The following is a 19,872-nucleotide window of genomic DNA, read 5'->3' as shown; positions in this document are numbered from 1 at the left end:
GAATCCTCCTTTTGACATAAAAATTTTATAATAAATTTCCAGCATATTAGGACTGGGTAGGATAACATTTTGGGAATTTAAAACCCTTATGCTTTCCTCATTTGATTCAGACACAACATCATCCACGTCAATGCAAGAGGCTTACACATTAGGGACATTATTAGGATCACGCTCAAAATTAAAAGGAACATCAGTTAGACCACAAACCAATAGAGAAAAACAGGCCAAAGACCCCTCAGTTACATTTTCTACTTGATTGATTTTATTCTTTAAATGGCAAACATTAACCTGTGATTCTTCAAATAAAGTCCCAGGTAATCATTCCCCCTATCCTCTTTCCCAGGCAAGACACCATCTCCCTATGTCAATTTGCATTCTATAGACTCCTCAATTAAATTCCAATATGAATTAAAAATTCACCAGCATCATCCACCCCATTTTTGCCATAAATTGATCCAAAAGAAGACCCCAATCATTATCATAAACTCTCCAAATCTTCATCTGATTCTACCCCTTCCTTGACATCACAACCCCCAAAAGCCTATAACTCTTGGTCACATGACGTTCCAATAGTAGACAATAAAGTTCGCATCGTTTAATGTACAAAAACATTATTCTGAGCATGTTGAAAACCTTTTGTATCATCACTTCTCAGCTGCTATCAGATACCTTTGACAATTGACCACAAATTTTCCCCAACTGCTGTCTTTCTCCTTCGTAAGAACCCTTAAATCCTTGTAAATTTCATACCCACCCCTTCCATCACATTTGTGCGTATCTTGTGTCAATTTGTTGCTCACTTCCATCTTGACATCTGCTTGTGTATTCAAGACTCTGAACTCTGCAACTGTCAGAGGTTTTCCCCTGCAGCTCCCAACCTTCATCAGACTCTTGCGAACCAGTTTCAATGGAATTAGCAGGGACCCATTCTTAAAATTTAAAAAGCCCAACCCACTACTCATTAAATTACCCAAACCATCTACTCTTCCAGCTTCCATCTTATCTGACCTACTAAAAACCTTGAGGCCCAAATAAGAAATTAGTAATCTCAGGCTCAACACTCCCTTTCACAGCCCAAATTTTATTTTCCTCCAATGTGGTATGAACCAACCCCCTTTGCTTTTAAACTCCAGCCCAAGACATATTTCCCCTCCAACTAGGCCCAATATGTGAAGGCCCAACTTAAAATTTAAATTCCTCCCAAATCCTACCCTGTCAACAATTCTAACCTTCAAATCTGACCCAAATCCCTGATTTCTCCCCTGAAATCTCCCCACACCATCCCAACTACCATGACCAGTGGAACCCTCACTGGAATCCTTGAAACTGTAACGAACCTTTCTGTAACAATCAAATATGCCAGGATAAACCAGTTGAACCCTTGCTTGGATATCCTCTGCAAATCCACGGCTTTATCATCTTCTACACAGATCCTTTGAACATTTGTTGATCCACAATTTCCTGCCGCCACCTTCCTGTTCTTTTATTTTCTTCCTTTAGTTCATCTAATTCTATAAGGACGTAAGAAACAACCACCTACCTAAAGCTTCATTTCCCTTCTTGAAATTGAATGGGACTACCATGACCCTTTGATCTGAATTGCTCCAGGCAGATGAAACTTCACCAGCCATTACCAAGCAATTTCAGGCATTAAAATGCTCCTTCAAACCTCAGAAGTAAACCCTTACATCCCTTATCTAAGCCACAATGACCAGACAGAACTGAAGCAAGATTATGTAACACCCATTGAACTTCTTCCTTGCTCAAAAGCAGAGGATTTGTATGTTTTCCTAAAAATTCTGTAATTTGAGCCAATCCACAATTCAATTTATCAAAATTGAACACTTCTCTATCAGCTTTAATAGAAATATAGGAAGAGAATGCAGAACATAATAGTATGAAACACTGAGAAGGAGGCGAACAAAATAGAAGAAAAAAGAGAGACCAAAAGAAAAAAGAATCAGCTAAGAGAGACAAAAACACAATCATATACACAATTGGAGCAAATACAGCAACACTTGATGACTGTTTAAGGTGATCAGGGAAACTGGAGAAACAAAACTTTATCCAACACCCCCCTCCCCACCCTTTTCCAAAGCAATAATTTACGAGTACTACATATATGATATACCTGATGTCACCCTGTTGCCGCTTTCCAAGGTTCAGGAAAATGATTAAAAAACCCGTCCCAAGGATCTGGATACAGATCAGAAAGAAAATAAATAAATAAATGACATGCAAATTCTTTCTCATACAAGATACTTGATAAAAAATAATAATAATTTGATGCAAAGCTGCGGAGCATTAGTCTGTCTGTAAGATGATATTGAAGACAGTGATTGAGCAAACAAGAAAAAACAATCATTTTCCTTCTTTTTTTTTTTGTTTTTTTTTTTTTTTGTTTCACTTGTTTCTCCCAACCTCATTTCTAACCCAAAAGATCAAGGGTGCAATTGCATTTTAAAGTGTTCCCAGATTTTAATGTCCCAAAGGGTAGCCATCCTAGATGCTCAAAATTTAGAACCTCACCTCCCCCTCATAAGATGGGGGTAATCCCATTATGGCTAAGGTCTTTGGCATTTATAATGTGACAGCCAATGCAAAAAAGAACATGCGCAATGTTAGGGTGGCAACAAGCTTTGTTTACTATTAATTGTATAAAGGAAATATGTGTATGTACACACACACACACACACACACAGAGACTCATTCTGGTTTGTTAGAGTATATCTCTAATGTGTATAAGATTATCGCCATATCAAGATTATAGATGACAGACCTATCATGTATAAGATTATTGCAAGAGTACTAGCAAGTAGGCTGAGTGTGGTGTTTGATAAGACTATTTATAAGGCTCAAAGTGCGTTTGTGGAGGGTAGAAAGATAGTGGATGTCACTTTGATTGCCAACAAGGTAGTGGGGAACACCCAGATGAGGAAGGAGAAGGAGATCATTTATAAATTGGATTTTGAGAAACTTATAGTAGAGTTAGTTAATTTCTTAGACAAGATTTTTGTGAGAAAGGGGTTTGGGGAGATGGTGCCTTTGGATGGGGGTATCTTCTCTATTGTGTTCTTTCTGTTAAAGTGATTAGTGAATAGTGAATAGTGAATAGTGAACCTAAATCTTGGTTTAGTACCTGAAGGGTGTTAGACAAGGAAAACCACTCTTCTATCAGCTTTGGCAAAAGATACCATAGTCACCAGCAAGGGGGTGGTTCACAACTATTGGTACCCTTTTTTGAAGAATCTAGGAAGATCATAATCCTAGGGCAAAATGGTGAGAAGGGAGGCGATATTCGGATTTGGTTGGAGATTTCAATAAAGTTGTGGGGATTTTAAATTTGGGTCATTCCTTAATGGGCCTAAGACTAATGGGCTGACTAACGGTTATAAGGAGCTTGAGATAATAGGCTCAAGTGGAACAGGGAAATAGGCCTATTTTTCTCTTGGGGGCCAAGCCACTCTCATTTTTGCATCTCTCTCTAATATCCCGATCTATTACCTTCCCTTGTTTAAAACCCATAAAAAGAGTAGCCCAAATCTTTAAAGAGGCTGATGCTTCACATCCTTTGGTCAGGTCCTAGGAATGGGTAAGGAGAGATCATCTAGTTATTTGGGAAGTTGTTAGCAAACCTAATTCAGAAGGGGGCCTAGGCATCAAGAACGTGGTATCCAAAAACATCTCCCTTATAGGTAAATGGCTTTGGAGGTTCCCTCTAGAACCTGAATCCCTACGGAATAAGGCGATTAAGAGCAAGTACGGGATCAAATAGAATGGGCTGGAGACAAGGGGCAGTAGCATCATCTCCAATGCGTGTCCTTGGAAATTTGTTTCCTAGGTTGAGAGTAAGTTTCTTTCCTCATATTTGGCTCAAAGTGGGTAATGGCAAAAAGTCTGTTTCTGGGAGGGGGGAAGTCCTAGTTGGAGCTAAGGTTCCTTTACTTTTTTAAGTTTTCATCACTACATAATGCTCCCATCAGCTCCTTTATTCCTTCTGAGAGGTTCTTGATATTTCCATTTCTTCATGAATCTCAATGAAAGAGAGATCAATGAGCTCGCTAACCTTATTTCCTTGTTGGAGCAGCATATTCCCCCTATTAGCAAGAGTGAGTGGTAGGGGGATTCCTCAGGTATGTTTACCTCCAAATCTTTCCTCTCCCACCTTCTAAAAAACCCACATCACTAACCTTTTTCCTTGGAATCACATCATTTGAAGCACTAAAGTGTCAGAAGATTCGGGTCTTCTCTGGACTGCAATCCTAGAAAAAGTTAACATGTATGATTTGCTTCAGAGGAGAAGGGCCTATAAGGCTCTTATTGTTGACATCTGTATATGTATTGGGCAACAAATTGAACGCCCATCTTTTTGCGGATCGCAAGGTGGCATCACAACACTGGAGTGTCCTTTTTTAACTGGTGAGGGAAGAGTTGATGGCCGCGGCAAAGGTGGCAGACTTGCTATAAATTAACTTCAAGGGTTTTGGGAAGAACATAAATGGCAGAGATCTTTGGAGTGTCATGGCTTCTTCCATTTTCTGGACCTTGTGAATGGTGAGGAACACTAGGATTTTTAAAAGTCGATCAACCTACTCACAGCTTTTATATGATAAGGTGACTTTCTTTGCTCCTTGTGGGTTCACTCTTTTGGATTTCTTTGGGGTTTTGTGCTGTCCAACCTCATAAGAGATTGGAGGGCAGTGTTTTTAATGGACAAATATTGTTTTTTTCTTTTTCCTGCCTTTTCTGAGCTTTCTTTGTTGTATTATAGTTTTTTGCTTTACTAGTTTTATGGGGAGGTCTGCTTGTCCTCTAAATCATGTACTCAGTTTCTTAGAATTAATAATGCTGTCTTCTTCTATATAAAAAGAAAAATAACATACAGAAGGGCATGGAAGGATTTATTGAGAAGGAAGGTTCCAAACATAATGATTTAAAATGATGGTGAGCAAAAAGGCCATCTCTTCTCCACCTTTTTCATCGGATGGCAAATGGATGAGCAATTTATAGATATTTCATTACGAGAAGATAAGGATGGCAAGAAAAGCTTTTGTCAATAAGATGACAATTTGGAGAGTTTGTGTGAGTCTGACAAGGTTTTATTATTTGATCAATTGACGGCAGAACGAAGGACTTAAAATTCAATTTTGATGGAAATTTCAATGATCTCAATCTATGGAAAGTTAGATGGAAATTTCATTTTCAATTTTGATTTCGATGTAAACACATGATGGAAATTTAGAGTAAATGATGGAAATTTACAATGGAATTTTTGGAAACAATAAAATTGATGATTATGCATAATTTAGAATCAAAATCAGTAAATAAAATGCATACATGACAACTTTTAGAGTGTAGGGAATATATATTGCATATCATGAAGGCAAGTAAAAATGAAGAACATTTATAATATTAGTAATATAATAATAAGGGGGTATGCTTAGTTTAGACTTTAGGGCTTCAAAATTCATTTTTATTTTCCAATTTTTTGCATCACAATTTGAGCTACAATGCCAAATTTATTGAAAATTTCAAATTTTCTATCAAAATTTACCAAAACATTGAAATTTCAATCAAAATTAACCGAAACATTGAAATTTTGATTGAAATTATGAAAAAAATGAATGACAATGAGTTTCAATTCGATACCATCTAAAACATCAAAATTTTGGTCAAATCTTGAAATTTTGACTGAAATTTCAATGTTTCGACTGAAATTTAAGTCCTTGGGTGGAATAAGGGATAGATGAAGATTTATTGGTTAATTCACCAAATAGGCCACAGAGTGAGGCCCCATCTAATATTCCAATGGATTTATAGCACATATTAGTGTTCACTATTTGAAAAGAACAGATAACAATATAGATAATTTAGTTGAAGAGGGGGCTTGGCTGTTGTTCCTTATAGTGAATGACAAGATCTCTTCTCGTTGAAATTATGAATGAGTCTTCACTAGTGCAAGAGGAAGATATGGCTAGGGAGAGGGTCATCATAGTGCACGCAACCTTGCCCCTACTTTTATGCAAAGAGATTGTTTCCTTTGACTTGAATCCATGACCAAACGATCACAAAGGAGCAACCTTACTGTATCCAAGGCCCATCCTCATTAACCATTCCTGAATTGAAAAAACTTTTACTCCTAATTGTTTGTGCCAAAAGGAAGCTTCTTCATAGGAGGGTTATTAACATTAATGAATTGAGAGATGAGATAGACAATCAAAATACACCAAGTCTCTTTGAGGGAATGGGTTATTACCATTAATCCATGTGAAGAAGAGGGGTCTCATTGGAGAAATTTTGAATAGGAATTCCTAAGATATCATTTTTATTCAAGAAACGAAGCTCGAGAGAGTGTATAAAGGGGTGATTTGTAGTAGTTAGGACAAAGTGTAAGAAGTGGGAAATTCTTCCCCCTCAAGTAGCAGCTGGGGTATTTCTTATCTCGACATATACTTGTTTAGTAATTAATATTGATAGGCTTGTGGGACTTTTTCCTCGTCGATTCTACTAGAAGTGAAAGGTAAGGGTTAGTGGTGGTTCTTGTCACTCTATGGTCCTTCAAACCCCCTCTTAGGTCTTATTTTTGGGTGACCTATTTGTTGTATATGGTTTTTTCTATCCGAGGTGGGTCTTTAGGGTAGACTTTAATGTGGATAGATCTCCTAGGAAAAATGAAAGGGGAGGTAGGACTACCTTGAGTATAAAGGATTTTGATAGGTTTATTCGGGATTGTGGGTTAAGGGGTCTTCCTTTGAGTAATATTTTATTTTCTTGAACTATGGGGTGGGGTGGGGTGGGGTGGGGTGGGAGGGGGAGTCAATCGGTTAGATAAGCACTACTTTTAAGCAAGGAGGATGAGTTCCCTAAGCTTCCTCAGAGGGCATTGTGTAGGCAAGTATCAGACCATTTCCCTATTTTTATTAGTCTAGCAAGATTTAGTGGGCTCTAACTCTGTTTAGATTTGAAATGCATGGCTTAGTGTCACGGTCCGCCTTTTTTCACACCGTTGTGAAGGGCCGTGCGGCGCTAGCTAAAGCACTCTTGCTTAACTAGCCAGCCTTTTGTTTACCAACATTCATCCACGGAACACTTTCATTAACATTCAATCAGATAGCAGCGGAAATAATAATCAATTCATGAAAGTCGTGGCAACCAAGCAGTAAATATTGAAGCAAACGTAATTCATTAATAAATCCTCCGTTGACATGTTGTACTTAGCGAGGGAGGCAAGTAGGCTAAGCACGTTGACAATTGCTAGTGAGTTTTACAATGATTGATGAACACTCACCCTCCCCTAAAGAGCTTTCTAGGCCATTCTCACTCTAGCACTAGGAAACATCAAAGTGACCGAGGAGTCATACTGCCTTATTTGGCTTACAATGAAAGAAATACTAGAAAATAACCCTACACTAGTATTTACATGATGGAACCCATCCCAAACACACGAGATAAGCGGTCATAGGCAAGCATAATGCCCTGAACAAGCTTAGCCCGTGACATTCTCCCCCACTTATGCGGTCGACGTCCTCGTAGACTTTTGGCGATAGGTACACTTCAACTTTGTCCACAAGTGGCTTCAAATCTTCCGCTGAAATCCAGCTGATTTCTTTGTCATCAAGGCACTTCCACTTCACTAGGAACTTCTGCCGCTTCTTCCTTGAGGATATGAACTTTCTGTCTGCAAGGATCTCTTTAACATCATGTCTGTCAGGTTGCACTATCTTCAACTCTGTGCTGTTTGACTGACTTCTGCTCAGGTTGTTGATGTTGGCGTTGAATGGCTTGAGGCAATTGACATGAAATTGCGGTTTTCTCTGCTGATCTGCCCACTTCTTCATCTGCTTAGAAGCTTTCTCCAGATAGGCTTGGGCAAACTCTGCATTCTTTCTCCCTTCACTGGTGAAGATGTACGCCCTGGGACTCTTTCGTCTGTACAGCTCGCCCACTGTGTGAGGTAACAGTGGCAGCTGGTCTGTAACAAGCTCAAAAGGGCTCTTTTTGGTTGTTGAGCGCCTTTGGGCGTTGCCACAGAACAGAGCCACATCAAGTAGTTGCACGCCACTCTTCTGGTTGTCATTAACACAATGGCGCAAGTACTCATCTAGTAGCTCTCTGAATCTCTTCATCTGTTCGTCTGTCTGTTGATGATAACTCGAAGAGATGTCAAGGTGTGACCTGAATATCCTGAAAAATTCTGTTAAGAAGTTGTCAGTGAGCATTAAATCTTGGTCACAAATAATAACTTGGGGAAAACCCCAATGTTTCACAATAGTCGCATGGAACAATTGTGTCGTCCCCTCTGCCGAACAGTACTTTGGTGCGGCCATGAAAGTACCATCTTCCGCTCCCCCTTGTCTTGTTGGCAAATGAGACAAGTTTTGGTATAATCAACCACATCATCCCGCGTGTGTGGCCAATAATACCTCCCCAGTAGTCCTGTCATTGGAGTCATTCTCCGCGAATACCCCTTAACGAACTTCCTGTAGAAACTAGTAAGGTCAAGAAAGGAACGCAACTCCTTCACTGTCGTGGGGATCTTCCGTTCTTGATTCATCCTTACCTTCTCCATACCCCTCCGGATACGGCCTTGTTCAACGGCTTGACCAAGGAATTTGTTGCTCCGCCGAGCGAAAGAGAAATTCTCCTTCTTCAAATTCAGACTGTTTCCCTTCAGCCTGTCGAACACCTTCCGTAGATGCTCTTCATGTTTCCTCTGAAACGACACCGATACTCCCAACGGTGTTTTGGAAGGGCGAACACATCCCGCTTCCACTTCATCAAGCTGTTTCCCCAACTCTACTATCTCTCTAGGCGCAATCCAACATGGCCTTTTAGCAGGTGGTTTCACTCCTGATAACAACTTGATCTCTTGCTCCACAGTCCGTCGTGAAAGCAAATTTTGAGGCAGCTTATCCGGCAACACCTCCTTATCCTCATCCAACACCGCTTGGATGGGCGTAGGCTCCAGCTCTTGGCCTACTTCTTTGTCTACCACCACCGTGGCTAGACGTGTCTGCTCACCCTGACCCAATCCTTCATTGAGTTGTATGGCTGAAAGGGACTTCCCTTCGTCTCCTTTCGTTGCAACGACTTGCACCATGCACGAGTGATCTCCCATCAGACACAGGGAACCAGCCGAAGGCATCAGCACTGCCCTCGTCCCCATTAGGAACTCCGTTCCTAGAATGACTGGATAGTCATCCAATGGCACCACTGTGAAATTCGCATGACCTTCCCACTGTCCAAGCTTTATAGCCACTTGCTTGGCTACTCCCAGAGTAGGCTGGGCTACAGAGTTAACTGCTTTCACGCGTCCTGTATCCTTCTCTAAGGATAAGTTGAGTCTTCCTGCTTCCAACTGCGAAACAAAATTATGAGTAGCTCCCGTATCCACCATAGCGCGAGTACTCTTCCCATTTATCCTCAAGTCCACAAACATTAACCCTTTTGCTCGTGTAACTTTCGATATTTTGGCCTGCTTTTCCAATGCGTTCACTAACCGCACTGAACCCACCCTCGGGGCTTCATCCTCTTCCCCATCGTCTTCCACTGCCTGTTCTACAATGGAAGCCTGTAAGGCATTAAGTGATGCTTTGTGAGGGCACTCAAAAACTCTATGAGGACCCCGACACAAGAAACACTCAATTTTACTCTTCCCCTTTCCATTGGGTGTGTTGAATCCTCGAGACGACGAAGCTTCCTGTGAGGTTGATGAATTAGGGTCGGCTCCCCCACTCTTGGGTTTGCCATTCTTGAAAGACTTTCCACCGTTTCCCTCTCCGCCAAAACCGTTTGGACGAAGTGGTCTCATCACCAGCGTAGTCTGTCAAGCGTTCTGCAGCCGCTTGTGCAGTTGACAAGTCTTGAACCCTTTGTCTATGAAGTTCAGTTCTTGCCCACGGTTTCATCCCCTCTAGAAAATAGAACAACTTGTCCTTCTCCGACATATCCCGAATATCCAACATTAAAGCAGAAAATTGTTTCACATAGTCACTGATTGAACCCGTATGCTTGAGATCTCTCAGTTTTCTCCTTGCATTATACTCAACATTTTCAGGAAAAAAATTGGGCCTTGAGCTCTCTCCTCAAGTCTGCCCAACTATCAATCACACAGCTTCCATTTTAAATTTCTCTGTACTTGGTACGCCACCACAGTTTGGCATCACCAACCAAGTACATGGTTGCAGTATCCACCTTTGCCTGTTCTGAGGCCATCCTCACAACGCGAAAGTACTGCTCCACATCAAACAAGAAGTTCTCTAACTCCTTGGCATCTCGGGCACCCCCATACGTCCTGGGTTCTGGCACCTTGGTTTGCTAACTCCCGGAGTGTTGGAGTTCCCCATAGCAAGAACCATCACATTTACCTTTGCATCCAGATCTGCCATCCGGGCTTGCAAAGTTTCCACAGTGTGGCGAAAGTCCTCTGACATGTCGCCTATCAAACCTGCTTGATGTTTTTGTGATCCCCTCACTTCATCAACAAGTTCTCTCATCTGGGCCACCTCCGCGGCCATAGTGTTGGTTGACTCTTCAACCTGTGCTTCCAGCACGCTGATCCTCTCAGCATTGTTTGGTGCCATGGTCACTTACCAAAGCTTTCCAAACCCAACAACGAAGGCAATCGAATTCACGTAGCAACTCAACCTTGGGCTCTCACCAAGTGTCACCGACTTGGGCTCTGATACCAAATGTCACGGTCCGCCTTTTTTCACACCGTTGTGAAGGGCCGTGCGGCGCTAGCTAAAGCACTCTTGCTTAACTAGCCAGCCTTTTGTTTACCAACATTCATCCACGGAACACTTTCATTAACATTCAATCAGATAGCAGCGGAAATAATAATCAATTCATGAAAGCCGTGGCAACCAAGCAGTAAATATTGAAGAAAACGTAATTCATTAATAAATCCTCCGTTGACATGTTGTACTTAGCGAGGGAGGCAAGTAGGCTAAGCACGTTGACAATTGCTAGTGAGTTTACAATGATTGATGAACACTCACCCTCCCCTAAAGAGCTTTCTAGGCCATTCTCACTCTAGCACTAGGAAACATCAAAGTGACCGAGGAGTCATACTGCCTTATTTGGCTTACAATGAAAGAAATACTAGAAAATAACCCTACACTAGTATTTACATGATGGAAACCCATCCCAAACACACGAGATAAGCGGTCATAGGCAAGCATAATGCCCTGAACAAGCTTAGCCCGTGACACTTAGGCACAAGTCTTATCAACCTTTGGTGCAGAATGTTAGGAGAGAGAATGTTGAGAAGGGATCGCAAGAGTCTAAGTCTATGAAAAAACTAAAGTGTCTTAAACAGGAGTCGAAAAGGGGGAATTTTGAAGTCTTTGGGAATATTAGGGCTAAGAAAAATAGCATTTTAGGTGAGCTTTGTTGGATAAGAAAGAAGAAGGGAGTCTTTTGGATTGTGATAAGGCTAAGAGAGTTTTGTTGATAAATGAGTTAGAGGAGGTGATCTTTCTAAAAATGAAGAGTAGGAGGCAAAAGAAGAAATTCAAATGGATTAGGGAAGGTGAATATAATTCAAACTTTTTCCATTGGTTGGCTATTAAGGAATTGGAACTAAGGGCAGGTGTGGTTACTAGTGGTTCTTGTTCAATATCTGAGGAGATTACAATTTTTTTTCTAATTTGTTTATTAAGGAGGATGTCAAGGCCAATGTGTGAGGGGTTGCAGTTGAAACCTATTTCTAGCAATCAGATTAGGTGGTTGGAATGGCCATGTGAGGAAAGTAAGGTTAAGGCAGTTCTGTTTTGGATGGAGGGGGATAAGGATGGGCTTGATATGGCTTTCTTTCATAATTGTTGGGATGTGGTTACGGGGGATTTAATGAAGGTTTTCAATGAGTTCTATTTTAATGGGATTTTGGGGAAAGGTATTAACTCAACTTTCATCACTTTGGTACCTAAGAAAAATAGGTCTGCTGAAGTTGCAGACCTTCAGCCTATCCGTCTAGTGACTAGTGCATATAAGATCATAGCAAAGGTTCTAGCATATGGGATACTACTACGGAAGCCTCAAAGCACTTTTGTGGGAAATAGGCAGATCATGGATGCTATTTTAGGAGCAAAAGAGATTGTTGAGGATTTTGTGGAAAAAGAGCTAAAGAGTTGTTTTTAAAGTAGACTTTCAAAAGGCTTATGACCGGTTTAGTTGGACCTTTCTTGATAAAAGCTTTTCAAGGAAGAATTTTGGTGATAGGTGGGGACTTGGATGATGGGTTGTTCATCTAATGCCTCCAGAGAGCCTAATCTTGGTTGGAATTCAATGGGGGTTTAGACAAGGAGATCCCCTTTCTCCTTTTTTGTCCATTCTTGTGCTAGATGCATTTAGTTGATTGGTTCATAGTGCTGTAGATAGAAAATTTGTGAGAGGTGTTGGCCTAACAAGGCTTAATCTCAAGTTTTGATGATAACAAATCAAAGGTACTTAACATGTTTGGTTACGTTAAGTTTCAGGGCTCAAATGCCTTCATAAAGATCAAGATCAAGTGTTTGATGAGATTGAATGACGATTATGCTTAGAGACATGAGTATGATGAAGCTAAAGTTAATTGAAGACCGAGCTCAAGATAGACACAAAGAATGGAAGCAAATGCATGAAGACTTAGTGCTTAGAAAGTTATAGTTTATAAGAAGTCTCATGTAAGTACTTCACACTTTCAACATGGATGTTTGAAGCTCTAGGGAACTATAGTTGACTTAGAGACCTGATTTTGAAAACCATGGAAAATATTTTTAAAAAGTCTCATTTACGTTTTCCAAGATTAAAAGTTAAATTTTTGGAATCCAAATTTTGAAAAACATGTGAGTTGCAAGCGGGACAGGCGACTGATGAATTTACATCAGGCAACTGACATTTTTGTGTCAATATTTTTTAAGCAAACAGAACCGAGACAGGCGACTGACTCTTAACGTCCAGTCGACTGACACAACACTGAGTTTTCAAAATACGCTGAACTTAAAAGACTCAACCGACTGACCCTCATATCACAGTCGACAGAAGTTCTTGTTTTAACTTTTAAACAGCATGGGAAAGTTTCCAAAACTGATTTCTCAAATCCCAAACTTGGAAAATACGGCAAGTAACTTGGGGAAAACGGTAATATGCTTTATTACTCTATAAATACTTGTTATTTTCACAAATTATACACAACAATCAAGCACATACAAATTACAAATTCAAAATTCTCCTGCTGAAATTTTCTCTGGAGTATTGTTGTGCTTTTTGCTGATACAACCCACGGTTTTCTGATCTTTTCTACTAAGAATTTCAAATCAAATCAAAACCTTGGTGATATTCTACTGAGCTTCATCTTCTATATTGTTTATTGCTGAAGTATATTGAATTTAAATTGTAAAAATCTGCTCTAACTGAGAGTTTTACTTATACGAACAAAAGTTGTTCTTTGTTTCTTGTTTTCTTGACGATTCAAGACTGTTGGATCATTGCCTAGCGAGAGGGGATTCTTGTAAGAGCGGCGAACTCTACCTTTGAGGGAGAGAGGTTGTAACTTCACCTGACAATGAAGTTGGGAAAAGGAAAATTCTCACAGTGTGTTGCTTGGGGCAAGGACATAGGCTTCTAGCCGAACCTTGTAAAAAATCTAGTCTTCAGCTCTTCTTCCTTAATCTCTTTACTTTATTGCAAGTTTATAATCTGCGTGTATGCCTATTGAGAACTTACTGCATATTGGAAGTTGCTGAAAAACTGATTTTTGTTCATACTTGAAATCAAGAAACTATATTGTTTGTCATTTGGTTTAACAAATTCAGAATAGAATTGAATACTGATTTTTGAATATCACAGTTGAAGTTAATTTTTCTAAATTAATTCCATTGAAGGAAAGTGGCAGGCTTAATAAAATCAATCTTTAATATTGAAGTTCTGAGATTTTTAATCAATCTTATCTTGATATTTGTCATTGGAATTCAACAGCTGATCTTTAATATCATTCATTCATTCATAAAAGATTGAATTTGGATTGTACAAAGGATTGTTGACTGAACTTGTTAGGTTGTTGATCAATATTATTGTGATTGTGTGATTGTTAGAAATTAAATTTAAAGGGTAATACTTAACTAAGGTATTTGCAAAACTAAGTTACAAAGAAATTTGAAAAAAAAAAACCAATTCACCCCCCCCCCCTCTTGGGAGTATACCTAAATTCTCAAGAAGGATCGTAGTGGAGAGTGAGGGGTTATGATATATCATCTTAAGTTCGTAGATGAGACTATTTTCTTCTTAGAAGATCATAGGGAGTCTTAAATGTGCTTACTATCTTGCAATTGTTCAAGAGAGTATTTGGTTTAAAAATGAATTTAGGGAAGAGCAAGATAGCTTGTATTAATTTGAGTGATTCTAGATCTTTGGAGTTGTCCTCTTTAGTGGGGCGTGGTATTCTTAATTGGTTTCGGATTTATTGAGTGCCTCTTGGTGTAATCCTTGGACAATGGGGCTTTGGGATCCTGCAATGGAGAAGGTGTCCAAAAGGTTGGATGGGTGGGCATATTACACTTATCCAGGCTTGTCTTACTAGTACATTTTTCTATTTCTTGTCCATTTTAGAAATTATATGGGGGTAGCTAGAAATATTGAGTCATCAAAAATTCCCTATAGTATGGAATTGGTGGAGATAAGGATCATTTGGCTAGTTGGGAGGTTGTTTGTAGGTCTAAAAAGAAAGGGGGTTGGGGCCTTGAAATGATGCATGCATACACATTTTGAATTGCTAATTTTAAAAAAATTCGACAAGGAACTCAAAAATGAAGCAATGACATCCTTTTAAGACTCTCGAGGAGAGAGCAATCTCTACAGTGGCAGGGTTGTTCAATATTAAAATGATAATAATTAAATAAACATGGAAAAGCTATTAGTCTTGTTTAATTAAGTTCAAAAGGGTAATCTTTGGTTAATCAAGTATTATCACAGTATTGTTCATGGATCGGGTTTTTAGCAGGCGCTATTAACTTCCACTGGCAAAACTGTACTCTTGAGCCCTACTCTAGTTACACAAGCCAAGACTACTAGAACCTAGACCTAGGTTTAGCTTAGAGGCCAAAAATTAGGTGATCTAACCAAACCTAGGAAAATAACAAGTTAGTGACGACTCTATTGAACATTGAAAATACAATCTCACACCCCTAGTCACTTGCTCAGTCACCATCCAAGTCGTGTGTTTTGTTCCTTAGGGACACGTTGATATCCTAACCTTAAAAATTGTAGGCATCCACAACTACATTGGCAATTAGAATAGCATCCATGATTTCCCTACTTGCAATAAGGCATGTTGGTACTTTCCGACAACTATGGAAATTGCATATTTGAGCCTCACTGCAAGGGCTTTGGAAAGGAGTTGTATAAAGTTGATTACAAACTGCCAATCAATCTGATCAAGTGAAAGTATTTGGTGTTACAAGCCCCTGGTTTTTTAGAAATCAACAAGATAAAGGTTGAGTTGATACTAGACTGGAAATCTTCAAAAGCTCCAACAATATCCTACTTGGTCCCAATTCCTTTGGAAGAAATCCATAGCAAAGCCAACAGGAATGAGGGCTTTATCCCCGTTGCAACTCTATAGAGCTCAAACAATTTCCTCTTCCTCAAAAGGCCTCTCAAGCCACCAAGCTATAGAGAGGCTCAAGTTTCTAACATAATACCATCTACTGTTGCTCTCCAGGACTCTAGTTCAATATACAAGGCTTTGAAGTAATTGCAAATGCCCCATTTGATTCCCCCCTTAGGCCACCAAAACCTCTCACGCCACTTCTACTCTGGTTAACATATTGAATCTGCAGTGCGTATTAGCTGCTTGGGAAACTAGTATTCTTATCCCCCTCCTTTAACCAAATAGCCCTAGTTTTTTTTATTGCCTCCATGCAATTTCCTTTGAGGTGATAACTCGAGCAAGATCATTTTTCTGAGAGCAAGCCTTCTAAGACTTGTTCTTCGTATTTAGACCCTCAATGATTTCCTTATCATCCAGCTCCTTAATGTTGTCAAGAAACCCCTTTTCCCTGAGAGTGATGTTGTTGAAAACATTTTTGTTCTACCACTCCAATTTTTCTTCGCAGAATTTCAGCTTTGAGGCAACTGCAAAGCTGGCCTTCCCTTCAATTTGCAGTTTGAGGCATCAATTCTTGACCTGATCATCAAACTCTTCATGTTTAAACCACATGTTCGTAAAGCAGAAAGGGGTTAGCCCATACTTGATTCCCCCTTTGTGTCAGTAAGGATTTGAAAGTAGTTTGAGATAGATATGGCAAGGGAGCAAGGATTGCGTAACCCTTGGGAAGTGTTCCTCCTAATCAGAGGAAACTAAGAATCTACAATCCTAGTGTGAAGGAGTCTCCCTCGAGTTTGAGCATGTGAAAAGGCAACCAATGAGGAGAGGTCAATGAGAACAAAGGCATTCACAAAATTATGAAACTCATGTATGCTAACAGACTCAAAGGATCTCCCAATCCTTTCATAAGGATATAAGATCATGTTGAGGTCACCCCCTAACCCACGTTTAACCCATTTGTCTTTAATTTCCACAAGATCATTCCACAGAAGATGTCTGGAAGGCCCTTCACCTCGACCAAAACCCCCAGTGAAGTTCCAAACAAAATTGTCTTCTAGAACAAGAGACCGAGAAGGCATCAATGGAATGGTTCAGCAATTCTACAACCAGATCATTCCACATAAAGAGAATACCTCCCGCATTATCCATCACATTCAATGCAATCCATTTACAATTCTTAATTCCCTATATACTATTGACCAATTAATGGAATTCACCTTTGTTTCCTAAAAACAAATGACATTTCCTTTCCAATCATTAAGAACCGATATGATCATGGATCTCTTTTTTTTGTCATAAGTCCCCTCACATTCCATAAGATTAGTTTCCTCAACATAGGATCAAATCACCAACCCGACTGCTTCCAGCCTCTCTCACCCTTCCAGCTTGCCATAATTCCTGACCATTCCAATCTCTTTAACTCCCTACTTGTGCCTTTCTTATGGCTGCTGCCTTGAGGTTTTTTTATTTTTCTCAGAAGTGCCTTCCTTCTTTTCTTCTTTATTTCCTCAAATAACCACATTGCTCTTTCCTCAAAGCCTTCGAAAGAGACCCCAGTAGTCTTACTAACCAAGTTCATTTTGCAAAACACCCAATTGGACACCTGCAACTTGAAACCAGTACTATCCAGTTCCATCTCATTAAACTCCCTCAAAGACAGAGAGTAGGGGCAGTCTTCAGCACCCAGCAAGTCTGTCACTGCAGCAGGGATAATTGCCAGATTTTCCACCTCAAAACTGGATTTAGAGGCTCCCAAATAGGATGCAAACCAGCCAAAAACAGAATCAGCCTTCTCAACCTGGACTTGCTGGACCTCCTGCGAGATAGAAGATCCAAAACAGGCCTGCTGCAAGTACAAGAAAACAGAAGGGTCACAGCTGGAGAGGAAGGAGGTCAAGGCAGCAGGCTTTCCAGATGAAGGGAGGAAGACCCAGAAAGTGGAAGGCCAACAGTGAAACAACCTGGGCTCAAACATAAGGGACTCAAAAAAAACCCAGCCCCCAAGTACTTGAAACTTGCACAAAGGATGGGGTGACTAAAGCTAGGCTCAGAAGATTCAAAAGGTCATGAGGGGCTCTGCTGCCCTTGGCAGCTTCTTGGACAACATGTGCGAAGGATCGCATGTCCTTATGCACCTTCAAAACATTTATACAGGCAAAGGAAAGCCTGATTCAGCCACCACGATGAGGCAAGCACAGCGGACCTTCGAGAGAGACTTAGTCGCAAATCCTTTGGGTGGCTCAAACAACGACCTTGACCACACCTTGGAGTTAGCTGGTAAGCTATGGATCACTCTACAACCTAGATCCTTTGCAGTGCTAAGGAACATGGCCCACCCCTTCGAGTTGGAGCCCTCTGGGATAGCAATGACCTTCCAGCCTCCTTTGTTGATCTCAGTTAGGGCAAGGAACTTTCCAAAACTGTTTTCCTTGGGTTGGAGCAGCAGCGTCTTCTCCTTCAACCTCAAGCAACAAAGCCAAGCGGGGGAAACAAGCTTGGCGCTGAAGGAACTCCAGAAATCTTCCAAAGCTGCCAGGAGCCACTCAGTTTCTCCCACTTTGAGGAAGATGGAGACCCTCCGACCCTTGTGATTTTCAGTAGTCCGGAGAAGGTTGACATTCTCACCATCAAGCGCATGGTTGAAAAACTTCCTTTTGATGAAGATGGCCAACCTGCCCTCATGTCGCATGGTGGAGAGAGGGAGAGAGCTCTGTTCTTACAATAATGTCTTGAGCTTGAGACACAAACAATAGCTCGTTTGGATTGACGGCACACAGTGTTGGCACTTGGGTCTGGGCCATCTGGCAAACAGAGTAGATGGCTCACCCTCCTTTTTGTTCTTTTTCTCAATCTCTATTTTTTTCTAGCAAAAAAATAGAGTAAACAAAATGGCATCATTTCCATTTTGAGGCATCCCCATCCCCCCCCCCCCCCCACCCAAGATTTGACATTCCCACCTGCCCCCATGGTAATATCAGTCCAGATATCCTTGATTGGGGTTCTCACTAATAATAGTGGGCCTTACAAAATTCATTCCCATTCCGTTGTTTCAAACATTGGTTTCAAACCCATTCACATGGATTTACTGAACATGAAATGTAGCCTTAGCATAACTAAGATGGAATATGTATAATTGTTGGGAGTGTCACTACCTAATATCCCTTACTCTTTATTACTGCTAGCAGTTAAAGGCTTAAAAGTGTCTAAGGCCTCTTCTCTTTCTTTTTAGCAAGATTCTCAATTTTCAAAAAATAATTGAAACAATTGTTTAATGACACGTCCAAATATAATGAAAATTTTCAGCCAAGATAAAAACATAGAAGCTTATACTTTTTGGGTCCTTTCTGGCCAATCTTACTAATCTAAGCTAAGCTTGAGTTAGTAGAATCTGAACAGATCATCACTGGGTTGGAGACCAACTAAAAACCCAAGTAAATTTCAATAATGTAAGAAAATCAAAAGTCGTAACCAGATAAGAAGTCGGAAGAAATGAGAAAACTTACATATAAAGGTCCTACATCCCATCTGTGGGCAATGGGTGCAAAGATAAACCACATGATGATAGCAGCCCACCCCTTAAGACTCAGAGAAAAGATTGCCATCAAAAGGATATCTACCAATGAAAAAGAAATAGTGTGTTAATTAGCAATTTTATTTTAAGAAAAACAATTATCTAGCTACATTCTTACCAGGAAACTTCAGTTTGTCATGTAGGAAAAAGAAAAGCCTCTTTTTCCACCAACTTGCTGACTGCGGAAGCTGAAACTTCTGAAAACATCAACCAAAAATATGAGTTAATCTGTTAATGCAATCAAATGGCATTCAGTTCTGTTCAGGAAAATATTTACAGTTCTAACCAGATCATCTTCATCATCGTCATCATCCAATCCATTCCGAATATTTTTAACTGGGGCCTGTGGCTTGACAGCTACAATAACGGCATCTAGGAAATAAACAGAAGGACGTATATATTAAAATCTGAAAACAGAAAGAAACTAAAAACTAAATTGCAGATCTGGGACTAAAATTATATTATGGAGCTCACTGTACTGTCCCAAGGGCACAATTCCATTTTAAAAAACAAACCAAAAGCATGCATCTAGATACAGCACTAAATTATGATATATATGGCTCAATTGTTTACACCAATCATATTTCAAATTGTTGCCATAGAAAATTTCCCCATTCATAACAAATTTAACCAAGCATAGGTACAGAAACTCCATTGACTGAGATAAGATAACCTTGATGTCAGCTTACAAGGGAGGCCTGATCCCCAATGAAGG

General features: G+C 40.1%; 1 protein-coding gene across 1 annotated transcript in view; it reads right to left on the bottom strand.

The window, feature by feature from the left end:
* LOC131164078 (uncharacterized) overlaps positions 1–19,872 on the bottom strand; it is a 49,324-nt gene that overhangs the window by 4,411 nt on the left and 25,041 nt on the right. The window contains exons 3-6 of the mRNA XM_058121032.1: positions 19,444–19,529; positions 19,276–19,354; positions 19,090–19,199; positions 2,132–2,196 (exon numbers count right to left, since the gene is read on the bottom strand). Coding sequence (XP_057977015.1) covers positions 2,132–2,196; positions 19,090–19,199; positions 19,276–19,354; positions 19,444–19,529 — 340 coding nt within the window. The remainder of the gene's footprint in view (positions 1–2,131; positions 2,197–19,089; positions 19,200–19,275; positions 19,355–19,443; positions 19,530–19,872) is intronic.

This window comes from Malania oleifera, chromosome 9 (assembly GCF_029873635.1).
Source record: "Malania oleifera isolate guangnan ecotype guangnan chromosome 9, ASM2987363v1, whole genome shotgun sequence".
Taxonomy (NCBI): domain Eukaryota; kingdom Viridiplantae; phylum Streptophyta; class Magnoliopsida; order Santalales; family Ximeniaceae; genus Malania; species Malania oleifera.
Note: the sequence above shows the minus strand (reverse complement) of the source record. Positions and strands in the feature narration are given on the sequence as shown.